This window comes from Denticeps clupeoides, chromosome 7 (genome assembly GCF_900700375.1).
Source record: "Denticeps clupeoides chromosome 7, fDenClu1.1, whole genome shotgun sequence".
In the NCBI taxonomy this organism is placed as follows: domain Eukaryota; kingdom Metazoa; phylum Chordata; class Actinopteri; order Clupeiformes; family Denticipitidae; genus Denticeps; species Denticeps clupeoides.
In genome coordinates, this window is record NC_041713.1 from 14,464,204 (window position 1) to 14,478,387 (window position 14,184).

Genomic DNA, 14,184 nt, shown 5'->3' on the forward strand with positions numbered 1-14,184 from the left:
CATACAAAGACATCTTGTATAGATTTGTCAAGAACTACAATATATAGGGGCGACAGAGCCGAAGTCGTCTCTTTCCTATCGGGTGGGAAGAAAGGTGCTCTGGTCTGTTACATAAATAATGTTATTTGTCAACACACAAAATTTCGTAATATACAAGATGATAAAATAAAATCTTACTTATGAAATGTTATGCCCCGATCCAGCCGTACGGGGCGCAAACGTCCCGCATCTTCGCTCTTACCGCCAGCCGCCTTGGAAATCCGAAAAAAAGTGCGGTGCTTGATAGAATTACAGAAAATGAACAAGGTGGTTCTGCAACATAAAGACTGTTTATTATGAACCCATAACGTGGAAATGCCCCCCTATTAATTTATGTTCATTTGGAACTGGAAGTACATAACGAATACATTTTGTGAAACCCTCCACGAGGCCTTTTGATTCGAATCCTCAGCGTCAGCACCAGGCTTATAAATAGATTTATCGATGACGGACAGACGTAACACTTATGTACCTCGGATTCGAGAAATCGATAGTTACACACACATTTTACGTCCTGAATTATCTCTTGTTTTGAACCAGCCGTTGTGCCTTTTCTAAGCCCGACCGCTCATTTGAACGATCCGGGATCGATTACACGTGCCTGAACTTCAGAGTTCAGAGTTCAGATTTCTATCGCAAGAAGGGGGAAGTCGTTATAAGCGTTACGGTTTGCTGGCCTACGTACGAAATAAAAGAACGGGAACAAGGAGCAAGTTAGCCGAAAGCTGTGTCGTTTTATTCCCGGACATAGGCAGTTAATCCGTGGGCGCGTTGAGTATCATACCCGTATTGTTCTGCGCTGCGAGCTAACCAGCTAACGTAGCAGACAAGATGCAGGACTTGATAGCAAGTGTTGATCACGTCAAATTTGACCTGGAAATTGCTGTGGAGCAGCAGCTGGGGGCTCAGCCCCTGCCGTTTCCCGGGATGGACAGTAAGTGTCTAGATACGTGATAATGCACAAGATTTTCGTCCTTGTGCAACTTCCAACTAAACGCATTATCACTGATCTCATATTATTATTACGCGTTATAATCATGTGGGAAACTCCGCTTACGCGTTTTACTGATCTCATATCAGAAACTCCGCTTAGTCCCGAGCAAAGCTGACAGCTGTGGAACTCAGGAAAGGTGGATCTGTTTGTCTGGATCCTCCAACATACCTGAACGAGCTGTCAGGATGAGCATCTTTCAGTCGGATTCAGCATCTTCCTGTCTGTCAGTAATCTGGATCGTTTATAAATTTTCTTAGGAAGAAATTAGCAGACAAATCTGGAAAAACCGTATTGCCTTATGTTTACAGTTTATTTTTGTTCGGTTTGGTCGTTTTGTAATGTTTCTGATGATTTTACTGATCACATTTTGTGCTTGTTTAAAATCTTCTTATCTGTAAATTCTTACATCCTCTTCAGAATCAGGTGCAGCAGTCTGTGAGTTTTTCATGAAAGCAGCATGCTTGAAAGGTGAGTTAGTTACTTTAACGATTTCATTGTATTGTATAAATGGTGCACTCTCTTTTAAATAAATAAAAAAAACATATATGTGTAATATATATTAATTTACAGGAGGTATGTGTCCTTTCCGACACATAAGTGGAGAGAAAACTGTGGTCTGTAAACACTGGCTTCGAGGCTTGTGCAAGAAAGGGGATCAGTGCGAGTTCTTGCACGAATATGACATGACCAAGATGCCAGAGTGCTACTTCTACTCTAAATTTGGTCAGTAATTTTGAACCTGTAACACTCCAGTTCACATTTCTGTTTCCTTTTGATGTGCTAAACCGGTTCCCATCTGTTCCTTTATTAACAGGAGAATGCAGTAACAAAGAATGTCCATTCCTGCACATTGATCCAGAATCTAAGATCAAAGACTGTCCTTGGTATGATAGAGGATTCTGCAAACATGGTAAGATAACTTTCATGCACACAAATCTAATTAAAGTTCAGGTTAAAGTGTACCCATCACATAGTCAGATTAGAGACTAAATGTATTCATGGTCATTATGTCAAACCTAAGGACATCATTATAGCCTTTCTTCTGCAGTAAATGGAAAAGTGTGTAGTTTTTTTTATATACAATTTGTGACTGTGACTGCTCCACTTAAGGCATTTTACAGTCCATTGGGTTCAGAAAGACAGTTTCCCAAATGCTTTTAGTATTGTAGTATTTTCAGTACGTTTATTGTGATTGTTTAATGCAGGCCCAGACTGCAGGCATAGACATACACGAAGGGTCATCTGTGTCAACTACCTTGTTGGTTTTTGCCCTGAGGGTCGATCTTGCAAATTCATGCAGTGAGTTCAAATTTGTTTATTTTTATTGATTTATGGATGAAAGTAATAGCTTGGTTGTTAACAAACAAACAAACAATTGTTTTAATTCTCAGCCCACGATTTGAGTTGCCAATGGGTGCAACTGAGCAGCCCCCTCTGCCCCAGCAAGCCCAGTTACAGCAAAAGGTAAGGCAGCAGTAAATACAGGACACCTATACTTTCAGGTTTGCAATTGCACTGTAGTCCAATGAAGGAATGAACATATACACTTGAATGCAGAAGTGTATATAAAAAATGAATATCCTGAAGTGGTCTTATTTTAATCATTTTATTTAAAAAATGACAATTTCTCTAAGCTGTATTAAATACAATTAAATTTAAATGTGTGTCTAATTGTTAACATTCTACCCAATTGAAAGACTAAAAATAAAGTGCATAAATTATTGATTATTGTAGCGATCAGTGCTCTGGACTCTTCAGTGCAGGGAATTCTATTGTGTACTTGATGTCTGTTTTTTTTTTTTTTTTTTTTTGTAAGCAAAACACACCATCATCTAATAGGTCATCGCTGTCACTGATCCAGCTGACGAACACAAATTCCAATCCAAATCAGCGAACACCTAATCTTAGTGGGCCACCACAAATGCAGAATAACATGGGTGGTAATAGAGGACCCCGCCCTCTGGACCAAGTAACTTGCTACAAGGTATTATTATCCCCTTTACATTTTTATATCTGTATTTATTTATGGGTTTATATTATTGTTTTTAATGCTTATGTATTTTGTTTCCCTTTAAAGTGTGGAGAGAAGGGCCACTATGCCAACAAGTGCACAAAAGGACACCTGGCCTTCCTGAGTGGACAGTAGCCTTATTAAACTTTTTTTGGCCAAATGATGGAACCTGCAATCTCAGGGCACGAAATGAGCCAGCAATGGTGCACTTCACCTTTTTAAAACAAAGGTTTCCGTGGACATTTCTACCTGCCCCAAGGAAAATGGACAGTTGTGCCTGTCCCATTTGCTACGGTGTAAATCACAATCCAGTCACAAGTACAACTGGAGGAACCGGTGTATTGCCTCTGGTATACATTTTTTTTATCCATTACTTTCTCCAGGCCTAATGCTATCCATTAACACAAACTGCAGCTACACGGGATTCAAATAAACACTTACCTATCTGCCTTAAGATTTTTAGTTATTACAAACCAGCATAAACTCATTCAGCATTACTGGTGCTGGAAAGTGTTTCATTTAAAACTTCCTCTTTAGAATGTAATGGTAAAAGTGGTGGAAACCATAACCGTTCTCCAGTAGTAAATTCTGTAACAGACATGGATGCTGCAGATTTTTAGTACTACTATGCTCTGTGTATGGTGGAAAAGAAAGCCTACATTTTACTGGAATAAAAATCTGCATTAAAAAGAACTGCACTTTATCTTAGTGACTTATAATAGCACAGTACACAATCCATTATCTGAATTCTGTGGAGAAAAAGACCACAAGTATTAAATAAGTTTAGTTTTATTCTTTTCACTTTAAACAGAGAACAGAAACAGATGAGGATTATGGTGCTGTGACACTGCGGCAGGTTCTTCCATGTCATAACCTGGCGGTCCTGGAAGCAGCAGCACCTTCAGTGGTACTTCCTCCAGCGGTCATGTTCTAAAAATTAAAAAGTGCTCAGGGGGAGACAATACCATAGCAGGAAACACACAGTGACATCCAGATTTCAAACCCACTTACTGATATGATCATACTCCCAGGTGTAGCTCAGCACCACATAGCCCACCAGGAGCATCGCGACGCCTCCGATGCCCCCCTTCTTCACGTTGATGTACTTGTTGTAGTACCTGTCGTGACCTGCAACGAGAAAAAAAAAAAAGTGCGAATGGAACCACGGCTGCGGCACAGAGCGACGCCGAAAGCCGCCCAGGAGCGAGTCACGCCGCTCACCTCTGCGGACAGCCGACAGGAGGCCGTTGGGGGTGAAGTCCCGCGTCCCGAGCCACGATGGCAGCTGGCCCAGCTTCACATCCATGAGCCTCTTCTCGGCCAAAGCAACTACAACATGCGCGTTCGCATCTCGTTAGTTTTTTTTCCCCATTTAGTGAATGTAAAAACATATATATTAAAAATAAAGTATCATGTCCTGGTGTCAGTCAATTAAATTATTTTTTTGTTTCGCAAATTACATTTCAAAGACGGTCCTGCAACCTAAAAACTAGTATTACTACGTTAGCTTGTGACTGACGTTCATGACAAATATACGCAAGCAAACCACGTTCAGAATTCAGAAGTTTATGGCGCCGCAACACGTTATAACCCGAATAAACGTCGTTTGTTTGAAAGCTTGAAAAGCTGAGTTGAAAGCGGAGTCCAATAAAGTAGCGCTGGCAGACGTGCCGCTGAGCCGAATGACAGAAGGACCTTGACGCCAAAATGTCCCGCTGAGGGCCGGCGACAGTGGCCGGAGCAGGGAGGCCACTTCCTTGGTTTTAGAAACGCTTCAAACACCAAACGCTGAGGACGAACGAGGGCCACAAATCGGACAAAACCCCTTCAAGCACCGAAAAACGCATTTTAGAAGGTGACAAGGGAACCGACCTGGTCTGTCCGCCATCTTGTTCCGAGTGCAACCAGCTTCGAGCGCGGTGCATGTTGGGAAGCAAATGGAGTGAAGCATCATGGGACTGCGAGCGCAGAGGAGGAGCTAAGCTAAAGTGTTCAACATTAACGAAATACATACGAGAATTATATACAATAGCGACATAAAATTGTGTAATTAAAGTAATTTAGTAAAGTAATTAAAGCATGTTTGATATACAGCTAATTATTGTGATATATATTACACTATATAACTGCTATATAAATGTACTTATTTTTGTGAAATATTATTTCATTATTTTCACCCAACAACGCAGATTATTTCAGAAGTCTTTTATTTCCTTTCAGCAGTTTTTATTCTAAAAAGTTCTTTAATTACTTTATTTACTTATTACTGAGATGGTGTTTTGCCCAATGGACCATTTATTTCATAATGCAGCTTTTGTCTGTCAGTCAAAAAAAAAGGTCTGTCAGTCAAGAGAGACGGGGTTGTGTGATTGGCTGCTCCTTTGATCAGACATTGCCTCCTTAATAGCAGGTTGGCAGCACCCAGTAGGTGCTGCAACATGAATGTGGGTGTCAGTGAGACTTACCTTATGTTTTAGTTACCAGTTCCTGTCAGTCGACACACACCTGCGGGGTACTTTTTGTTTGTTCCGTTCTGTTTCTGTCTTTTGTTTGCCCTTGTGCAACATCCCTTCTGCACTTCCTTCCCCCGTCAGCCCTCAGTCATGGCATATGCAGAGAGAACTCTTAGGACAGAACACATGCATAACACTTGCTATAATATTTCTTTTAGAATATTCCACAAAGAATTGCACTTGTGTGAATGGATAGTTGTGAGTTTGAATCACAAAGTTTCCATGTGAATGGTGTGTATGTGCCTTGTGTGCAGGGTGAGTCCCTGCCGTGCCCCCAGTGTCACGGGATGGACTCCAGCAGCCGCAACCCCGAGTAACAGGACAAAGCAATTACAGATAGTGAGTGAGTGAGTGAGTGAGCGAGAGGCATGCAGTGAATATGTACCTGTACTGCACATACTGTGCAGAACTAGGTAGGTAAGATGACATTTTGTGCGAGTGTAACAATGTTTTCAGGCTGTAAAAAGGGTTTATACATGACTGGAAAACACAATTTGAGGACTTTTACAATAACTGGACATATGGTTCAGTCTAAACAGGGGTTTGAGTTGTGCTCATAGAGCGTTGTTAGATTTCAGTGCTTAATTTAAAATGAGATTAGGTGAGATAAGATTGCTTTGTCATTTTATCATGCACTTTCATATAATCAAGCAGCAGCATGCATTTTAAATGGTCATCAAGAATAATGTAGAAGCTTATACGGTTAATAAATTAGGTTTTTATCTGAACAGAATGTTCAGTTGCAAATGAATTGCAACCTTCACAGTGTTTCCAAGTATTCATCTGGACCTAAACTAAATCCAGCCAGCTGACGTAAAGAAGACAGGCAGTGGTAAATATATTAAACTCATACCTTGCAGGGGTTACAGACTTATTTTGGCCATGATATTGACCCCTACATTTCCACTTCTCACCAGATGGTGGGGCTGTTTAAATCAAACAATCTTGTGCTGAAAACAGGTAGGCAGGTAACACTGGGTGAACCTGAGTTAATGAGAATGCATGGCAAATGCATGCCAAAAAAACAGACGTCATCATGGAGGGGGTGTCACTAATGTTTTTATTTGGTTTGATCATTTCCTTGTTAATATGAAGCTTTGTTTTTGCTAATGCTATTTGCATTTTCTTACGCATCCTCCTCCTCAGGATTTGGTGGAATCTGATCCACTTGGAGAAAAATAGACTGCAGTTTTTCCATGTAGTATTCTGCTCCATCCCATCAAGAGATCAATATAACATATGCCGTCTGAGCAATTGCCAAGGCCGAGCAATTTGGTCATCAGCCAAGTGAAGGCTTTTGAAATTTATGGTGCATTTCTCTACCTTAATGAACGCTTGGTAAATGCATTGTGTAGAAAGAGCTCATTTCTTTACCCAAAGAACTGTTCCCTGAATTTGAACATAAATGTGTTTAATCTTGTGTGCACAAAAAATGTCTTTGGTTTAAAAATGACATTTGAAGCATCCATTGAGATTTTCTGACATTTTAGCCTTTGATGATGAATCAGCTACCTTGAGGTCCACATCCTTTTGATACTTCGGCAACCTTAGTCTTTCTCTCACGCTTTTCAAGGTCATTGACATGCCAAGATAACAAGAGCGACTGAAGTGTTTGCCTAGGTTCTTGTCTTAATTGAGGAAGGCAGAAACTAATCCAATCAAACCGTTTCGCTCAGATGCACACAAACATTTTCACATTTTCTGAAGCAGCCCCTCTTCATGCAGAACCTCTGAAAAAAGACTAAAAATATCAGATTCAAGCATGTGCCTCTGCACATTTTGTCGGAGAGATTTGCAAGAAAGTTGTTGATTAAGATTAAAATGATAAATATAATACAAAGCAAGAAAATATACTACACCAAGAGAGACTTTTGAGAGACTGTCTTAACAGTTTTATGAAATCTCCATTTGGGTTCATATTACATGTGCAAATCGTACATGCATTTTCTTCCACTGCTATACTATAACACTACTAGTGCTGGCCAAACTAAAAGGGAGCAGAGGTTCCACATGTGAATATATGTCTCTCATTAGAATGTATGAGGGACAGAAAGGTGAAGTATTCGCAGCATGGGGACGTAAGACAAATATTTAAGTACTGTTCATTACTTTGCAGTTAGCGCCATAGAAGGGATTACAAAATGAAGACTTTTTATTAAGATGCAGATGAGACTTCATGAAAGATGGATTTCTGCATTTCTCACATTCATATTTGTTGCTTCAGTGGAATGGATGTACATTTAAAACTTATTTATGATTCATTTATTCCTGTTTGGTGGTATTATAAACAGAATATTCTGAGACTGACATGCTGTGACATTATATTTTATGACTCTGACATGCCTGGGGACAAACACAGCTCAGTGTTAATATATGGTTTTATTAGAATTTTGAAATACATAAAAGAAGAAATGTCTTCATAAATCCTCATAGGACATGCAAGGGACACCGTCAGATATTCTTTATATTTAGAGTATATTCAGACCGGTATTCAGAGTGCCTGAAATGTTTGCTGCAAGAAACCGGGTTCTAGGGTGAAGGCTTTGGATTGAATACAGTACTCAAAGAGCAGCTGTCCATAGTAACATGGTACTTTGAAGCAGATGAAGATGGCACAACAGAGGAGTACATGAGAGCCAGTCGAGAGCGGATATGAGAGATGAAAGAGCAGATTCTTTGTTCTGCTGTCAAACGTTGGCTGTTTCCCTGGTGAATTAAGCTCACATCATATGTATGACCTTTCGGTTTCAGAATGTCCTCTGTGCTCACGTGTCTTTGATATAGTTTCTGCCCTCTGAATTTACTGGTTTGGATGGTGAAACACATTATATGCTGTGCAGCTCTGAGGTTCAGGCGCTCTAAAGATGTTTCACATTAAGTCATTTTTTTTCTGCAGCATATTTTGTTTCAGAAAAATTAATCTTACATTTACTAATTGACTATACATTCATGGTATATATTCATGGCCAACATAATATTAAAGTAGAAAAATTATTCACTTTAAATTACCGGTACTCCTTATGCTCTCAGACCTTCTAACTCCTGCATCATAATAAAAGCAGCGTTGCCAGGCGACTGAAATTGAAAGGTGAAAAAAATGGGAAAGAAAAGAAATGATTAGAATGATAACCATGGGGGTGGAACGAGTAAAATAACATTATATATGGCTTTAGATGCCCTGGAATCATAGGAAATTAAGTTTTCCCACTGATGCCTGGGCACGATGCTGGTGTGCCGTGCCAGAGATGGAGATTGAGGCGGTAGACACAATTAGTGCTGAGGACAGCTCTCGTGTCCTGGCTCATTATTCTACAGTGGGTCTGCTTTTCACCCCCAGTGTGGTCCAGCCCAGCTCGTCCATTCCCTGCAGAAAGAGACTGTAATGCTTCTTTCCCTGGTGCTTCAGCTGAATGGCTGAATAGGGAGGCAATGTGCTGTGGTGCCATAACCAATCTGCACTGCACTGAGGATTAACCTGGGGTGTGCTGAAGCGCTGTCTGTCTCTGTTGTCTTCTCACACACTAGCTTTGCGAAACATTTTTTAAAATCATGTTTAACATTTCATAAATCAATACTTGTGAGCAAGAAAAGCTTGGCTTGCTGGTTAGCAGGCACAGAAGGAGGAATTACAAGCATATCCACCTGTTTTTTGATTTCCACTAACACAGAAGTGTTGTTTGTTTTTTATATTACTATTTTGTTTTTACTGTATACTAAAATGTTATATAATTAATTGTTATATATAACATGTATTACATATATATTATTAATATCAACTATATCAACTGTCTTATTGTATTAATCATTTTTCCCATTGTCATATATATCCAATATATATACAATCATACAACTGTCACAATGTTAAATTTTATGAAATTATATTCTGTTCCACTTTCTTCACTATTCCAACATTAAATGCAATATATTTATGGCACCTACACACAATATGTGTGTATCGTTAAATGTTTGTTAGACATATTGTGTATCTTAGTTTCACAATTCCACATTAATTTGTGCTGCAAATGTGAATCGATAATGTAACTAATAAAGTTGATCTTATCTACATACCCTCATACAGTAGTGAAGTATACTGTAGCGTATGGCGTATGTGATGCTGTGGTTCCAATCCCCATTTGATTAGGACACTGGAACACTGTAAATATGCATCTCGGCCTCTGCATATTTCAGATTCAATATGCTAAAAGGTTTATGGGTTGCGCTTCACCTCACATAAACATAAAAAAGACACCCCCATTGCCTTCCTGCTTTAAAATGATCCTTTAGGCCACTCTAAAACATGCCTCTGTTTTAAGCTGTAGGCACCACTGGTTAGCCATTGCTGTTGCATGCAGAACAGTAAACCTAGAAGGGCTATTGTGTCTGTCATCTTTACAAGCTAACAAGGCTCTGTGCAGTAGAAATTAAATGAGGAGCTTGCCTCTTTGATGGAGCAGTGCGGTGAGTGTGACATAGACGGCACCTTGTGCACTCAAAAACAGAGCAACCCTCGAGAGAGAATAAGTAATGAAAAGGCCCTCTGCACGTTCAGGTGCGCTGGCAGTCTTAGGAGAGAGTGTTTTGGAAAGCAGATTAGATTTGTCTTTGGTAAAAAGTCCAATGCAACTAAGAATAGAATAGTGGATAATGTTTTTTTTTTTTTTAACTCACCGGTGGTTCCATTGAACAAGCCACAAACTGTGAAACACAGGGAAACTTTTAAATTCAAATTCAAATTCAAATTTTATTTGTCACATACAGTCATACACGGTATGATGTGCAGTGAAATGCTTTCTGCAACTGCTACAGACCACAGTATTGCAAATGTTGCAAGTAAACAATGAACCAATATGCAAATATTGCAAACATAACCAAGTATTACACTTTTACGTCTTTAACATAAAATATGTGTAACTGGTAGGGTGAAGGTGTGCAAATGAGCTACAGTTTTTTTTACAATGTTTAAAGAAAGAGAGAAAGCGCCATAAAAGGAAGAGCAGTAAGGACCTAAAAAGCGCAGAGTCATTTTGTGCAAAGCGATTTTGTGCAAAGTGGTTTTGTGCAAAGTGATTTTGTGCAAAGTGAGAAGTGGTTTTGTGCAAAAGAGTCCGGAGTGATTGGAGGTGAAAGTGCATGAGTTCTATGTACTGTTGTTGAGAGCTTGGACAGCCTGCGGGAAGAAGCTCCTCCTCATTCTCTCTGTGTTGGACTTCAGGGAGCGAAAGCGCTTCCCTGATCGCAGCAGAGAGAAGAGTCCATTGTTGGGGTGGGTGAGGTCCTTCACTATCTTCCTGGTCCTGGTGCAGCACCGTTTGCTGTAGATAGATTGAAGGTCAGGGAGCTTGGTACAGATGATTCGTTCGGCTGATCGAACCACCCTCTGTATGGTGCTGTTCCCGAACCAGGTTGAGATATTTCCTGTCAGGATGCTCTCTATGGTGCAGGAGTAGAAGTTCCTGAGCACCTTGGAGGGCAGTCTGAAGTCTCTCAGGCGTCTGAGGTGGTAGAGACGCTGCCGGGCCTTTTTCACCACGGTGTTGATGTGACAGGACCATGACAGGTCCTGCGTGATGTTAACACCGAGGTAACGGAAGCTGTCCACTCTCTCCACTGAGCTCCTGTTGATGACAGGGGTCTGGTAGGTCCTCTCCTGCTTTGTACTGAAGTCCACTATTAACTCCTTTGTCTTGCTGACGTTCAGGTGGAGATTGTTCCTCTGGCACCAGTTCGCCAGATTTCCAACCTCCTCCAGGTAGGCCGTCTCGTCGTTGTCAGAGATCAGGCCCACCACAACAGTGTCTTTAGCAAACTTGATGATGGTGGTGGAGTTAGTAGTGGCGCTACAGTCATGGGTGTACAGGGAGTACAGCAGGGGGCTCAAAACACAGCCCTGGGGGGCTCCAGTGCTGAGGGTGATGGAGGTTGAGACATGTCCACCCATCCTTACTGCCTGTGGTCTCCCGGTTAGGAAGTTGGAGATCCACTGACAGAGAGATGAGCTGAGTCCCAGGTGCTCCAGCTTGGTGGTGAGTGTGGAAGGGATTATTGTGTTAAATGCTGAACTGTAGTCAATGAAGAGCATTTTAACATAATTTCCCTTCCGAGTGTCCAGGTGGGTGCAGTATGGAGGAGATGTGATATGGCATCATCTGTGGACCGGTTGGGACGATACGCAAACTGTAGTGGGTCGAGTGTATCTGGTAGTGAAGAAATGATGAAGTCTCTGACCAGCCGTTCAAAGATCTTCATCACTACTGAGGTGAGGGCTACAGGGCGGTAGTTGTTGAGGGAGGCAGGATGGGTTTTCTTTACTGATTCAGAAGCTTTTTTGAGATATTGTTGAAGCGCATGTTGTTGATGTATGTGTTGCAGTCAGTAAGGTAGAAACCTTTGATAAAGTAGTTGTAAACAAAAAATAGCCTATTAATACAGACAAATATGAATCATGAATAATTAATTGTTTTATTGGAGGACAAAGCCACACTCACACCACAGTACATTTACATTTAAGGCATTTGGCAGACGCCCTTATCCAGAGCGACTTACAATGTGCTTTCAAGTTACAGTATGTTTAAGAACTGAGACAGACCACAATTCATACTAGATGAGCATTTGTCTCTCTACTGATAAACGATCTTCGTTGATGGATTGCTCAGTTTACCCTGCAGCGCTGAAGTAAACCCTGGTACCAATCATGCAATGTCACAGTCTGACGCCACTCGTCCTGTGTCAAAGTCCTCTGGATAAATATAGACCACAGCGCGCCTCTGCAATTTCGAGGCTTGCTGAACAGAAGGGTGCATTCCACTCCTGTGGTGAACTATATGAGCCAGATGTCTGAATGTCTCCAGCCAGACACATGAGAAAAGACGTCTGGGGTCTGAAGGTGTCTGTGAGTTTACTATGAAAAGACACATTTATTGAAGGCTGGTTAGTAACCTAGTGGGTAACACACTCACCTATGAACCAGAAGACCATAAAGCCTCAGGTTCACACTTACTACCATTGTGTCCCTGAGCAAGACACTTAACCCAGAGGGGACTCTCCAGGGGGACTGTCCCTGTAACTACTGATTGTAAGTCACTCTGTATAAATGCTCAGCTAAATGCTGAATTCACATAAAGCCCTAGTTCAAGAGTGAAGGATGTGGATGCAGAAGCAGAAGATTGTCGATTCGAATCCCGAGCCGCCAAGGTGCCACTGAGCAAAGTACCGTCCCCACACACTGCCTACTGCTCACTAAGGACACATTTTGTTGTGTCATCGTGTGCTGTGCTGCAGTGTTTTGCATAGGAAAGGTTAACATGCACCACAATAACAATAATAATGAAATATTCTATTTTTTATGTCAAATTCCATTCACTAATCACATCGACACTATTGTTCACACAAGATTTTAAATGGATTTTTTTCTATTCCAATTCGCATTAGTATGACCATATGTTTACATTTTACATTTATGGCAGAGGGACTTACAATCAGTATTTACAGGGACAGTCCCCCTGGAGCAACTCAGGGTTAAGTGTCTTGCTTAGGGACACAATGGTAGTAAGTGGGATTTGAACCTGGGTCTTCTGGTTCATAGGCGAATGTGTTACCCACTAGGCTACTACCACCCCGGGTATTGTATTGTCTAGATGATGGAGACAATATGGAGATTATATCCAATATTAAGATTAGTCAATGTAAAAAAAAAACTATTGTCTGAAACACTTACCAAAGCTACAGTTATACCGTTTTTTTTTGCAATATAATGTTAGCAATTCTAAATATTTTATCTTTGAAAATGTGCTAGGATCTCATAATATTACTTTCTATTTCTCTTATTTTAGATATTGGTATGAATTTTATTTGTAAAGAACCTGATCTTCTGTTGTTAACCCTAAAACATATGTCTTTGGGACCTTAGAAGAGCAAGGTTGAATGACTGGTAAATTGAAATGCTTCAATTGATTTGCACAAGATTCCAAAGACACATTTATAAGATGAGATTCAATTGGTGAAGATGACTCCACTGACCAATGTGACAATTCCAGTGGTGCTTTTTTAGATATACAGAAACGTGGCAGAATACCGGGGTATTTCATGGCACACTTTGAAGTGGATTTCTCACCAAGGATGAACCCTTGTCTGGCGTTACAGTAGAAGAATAAGAGCTCACTCTATTCCGCAGCTCTTTTAAAAAATGTGTCCTTGCCTGTATTAATTTTTTTCATTATATATTTAAAAAAAAGTGAAGTGTGTGTGTGACACACACGTTATATATATATACGTTCACACACGCACACATATACACACACACACAGATATATACACAAACACACACACACACACACACATATATATATATATATCAATATTCCAAAGTAAATCATATATATACATTTTTTTTTTAATTACTTTGAAATCTTCATTTTTTTGTACACTTTTTAGGTTCTATTCCGAAGCTGCCACATTGGCAGGCTCTGTATATTCCCATGTGGATTCTTATGTTAATGCTTGCACACCAGATTGTATGTCTGGTGCCCAAATCTCTGTGGCAGCTCAGGCTGTGCAGGCACACAAACCATCCCAGCTCCAGTTATTCAACTCTCCATTGGTCTCGGAATCCAGAGAAGCAGAGAAGCGGA

The 14,184-nt window shown here is 40.5% G+C and overlaps 2 protein-coding genes across 2 annotated transcripts; one reads left to right on the top strand and one right to left on the bottom strand.

Moving 5' to 3' along the window:
• Positions 1–671: 671 nt before the first annotated feature.
• Positions 672–3,498, top strand: cpsf4 (cleavage and polyadenylation specific factor 4). Its single transcript, XM_028987156.1, has 8 exons — positions 672–973; positions 1,451–1,501; positions 1,604–1,756; positions 1,848–1,943; positions 2,239–2,332; positions 2,425–2,497; positions 2,850–3,017; positions 3,111–3,498. Exons 1-8 carry the CDS (start codon positions 871–873, stop codon positions 3,177–3,179), a joined length of 807 nt encoding a protein of 268 aa, XP_028842989.1. The 5' UTR covers positions 672–870; the 3' UTR covers positions 3,180–3,498.
• Positions 3,499–3,817: 319 nt separating this feature from the next.
• atp5mf (ATP synthase membrane subunit f) lies at positions 3,818–4,978 on the bottom strand. The gene is made up of 4 exons (XM_028987599.1): positions 4,917–4,978; positions 4,266–4,373; positions 4,056–4,172; positions 3,818–3,974 (listed from the first exon to the last, which is right to left on the bottom strand). Exons 1-4 carry the CDS (start codon positions 4,930–4,932, stop codon positions 3,946–3,948), a joined length of 270 nt encoding a protein of 89 aa, XP_028843432.1. The 5' UTR covers positions 4,933–4,978; the 3' UTR covers positions 3,818–3,945.
• Between the last annotated feature and the right edge of the window lie 9,206 nt (positions 4,979–14,184).

Coding starts and splice junctions, on each gene's coding strand:
- atp5mf (XM_028987599.1), bottom strand. Junction 4,173..4,265: donor CCTGTCGGCTGTCCGCAGAG/GTGAGCGGCGTG, acceptor TTCTCGTTGCAG/GTCACGACAGGTACTACAAC. Junction 3,975..4,055: donor CTGGGAGTATGATCATATCA/GTAAGTGGGTTT, acceptor TTTAATTTTTAG/AACATGACCGCTGGAGGAAG.
- cpsf4 (XM_028987156.1), top strand. CDS start 871: ATGCAGGACTTGATAGCAAGTGTTGATCACGTCAAATTTGACCTGGAA. Junction 1,502..1,603: donor GAAAGCAGCATGCTTGAAAG/GTGAGTTAGTTA, acceptor ATTAATTTACAG/GAGGTATGTGTCCTTTCCGA. Junction 3,018..3,110: donor ACCAAGTAACTTGCTACAAG/GTATTATTATCC, acceptor TTCCCTTTAAAG/TGTGGAGAGAAGGGCCACTA.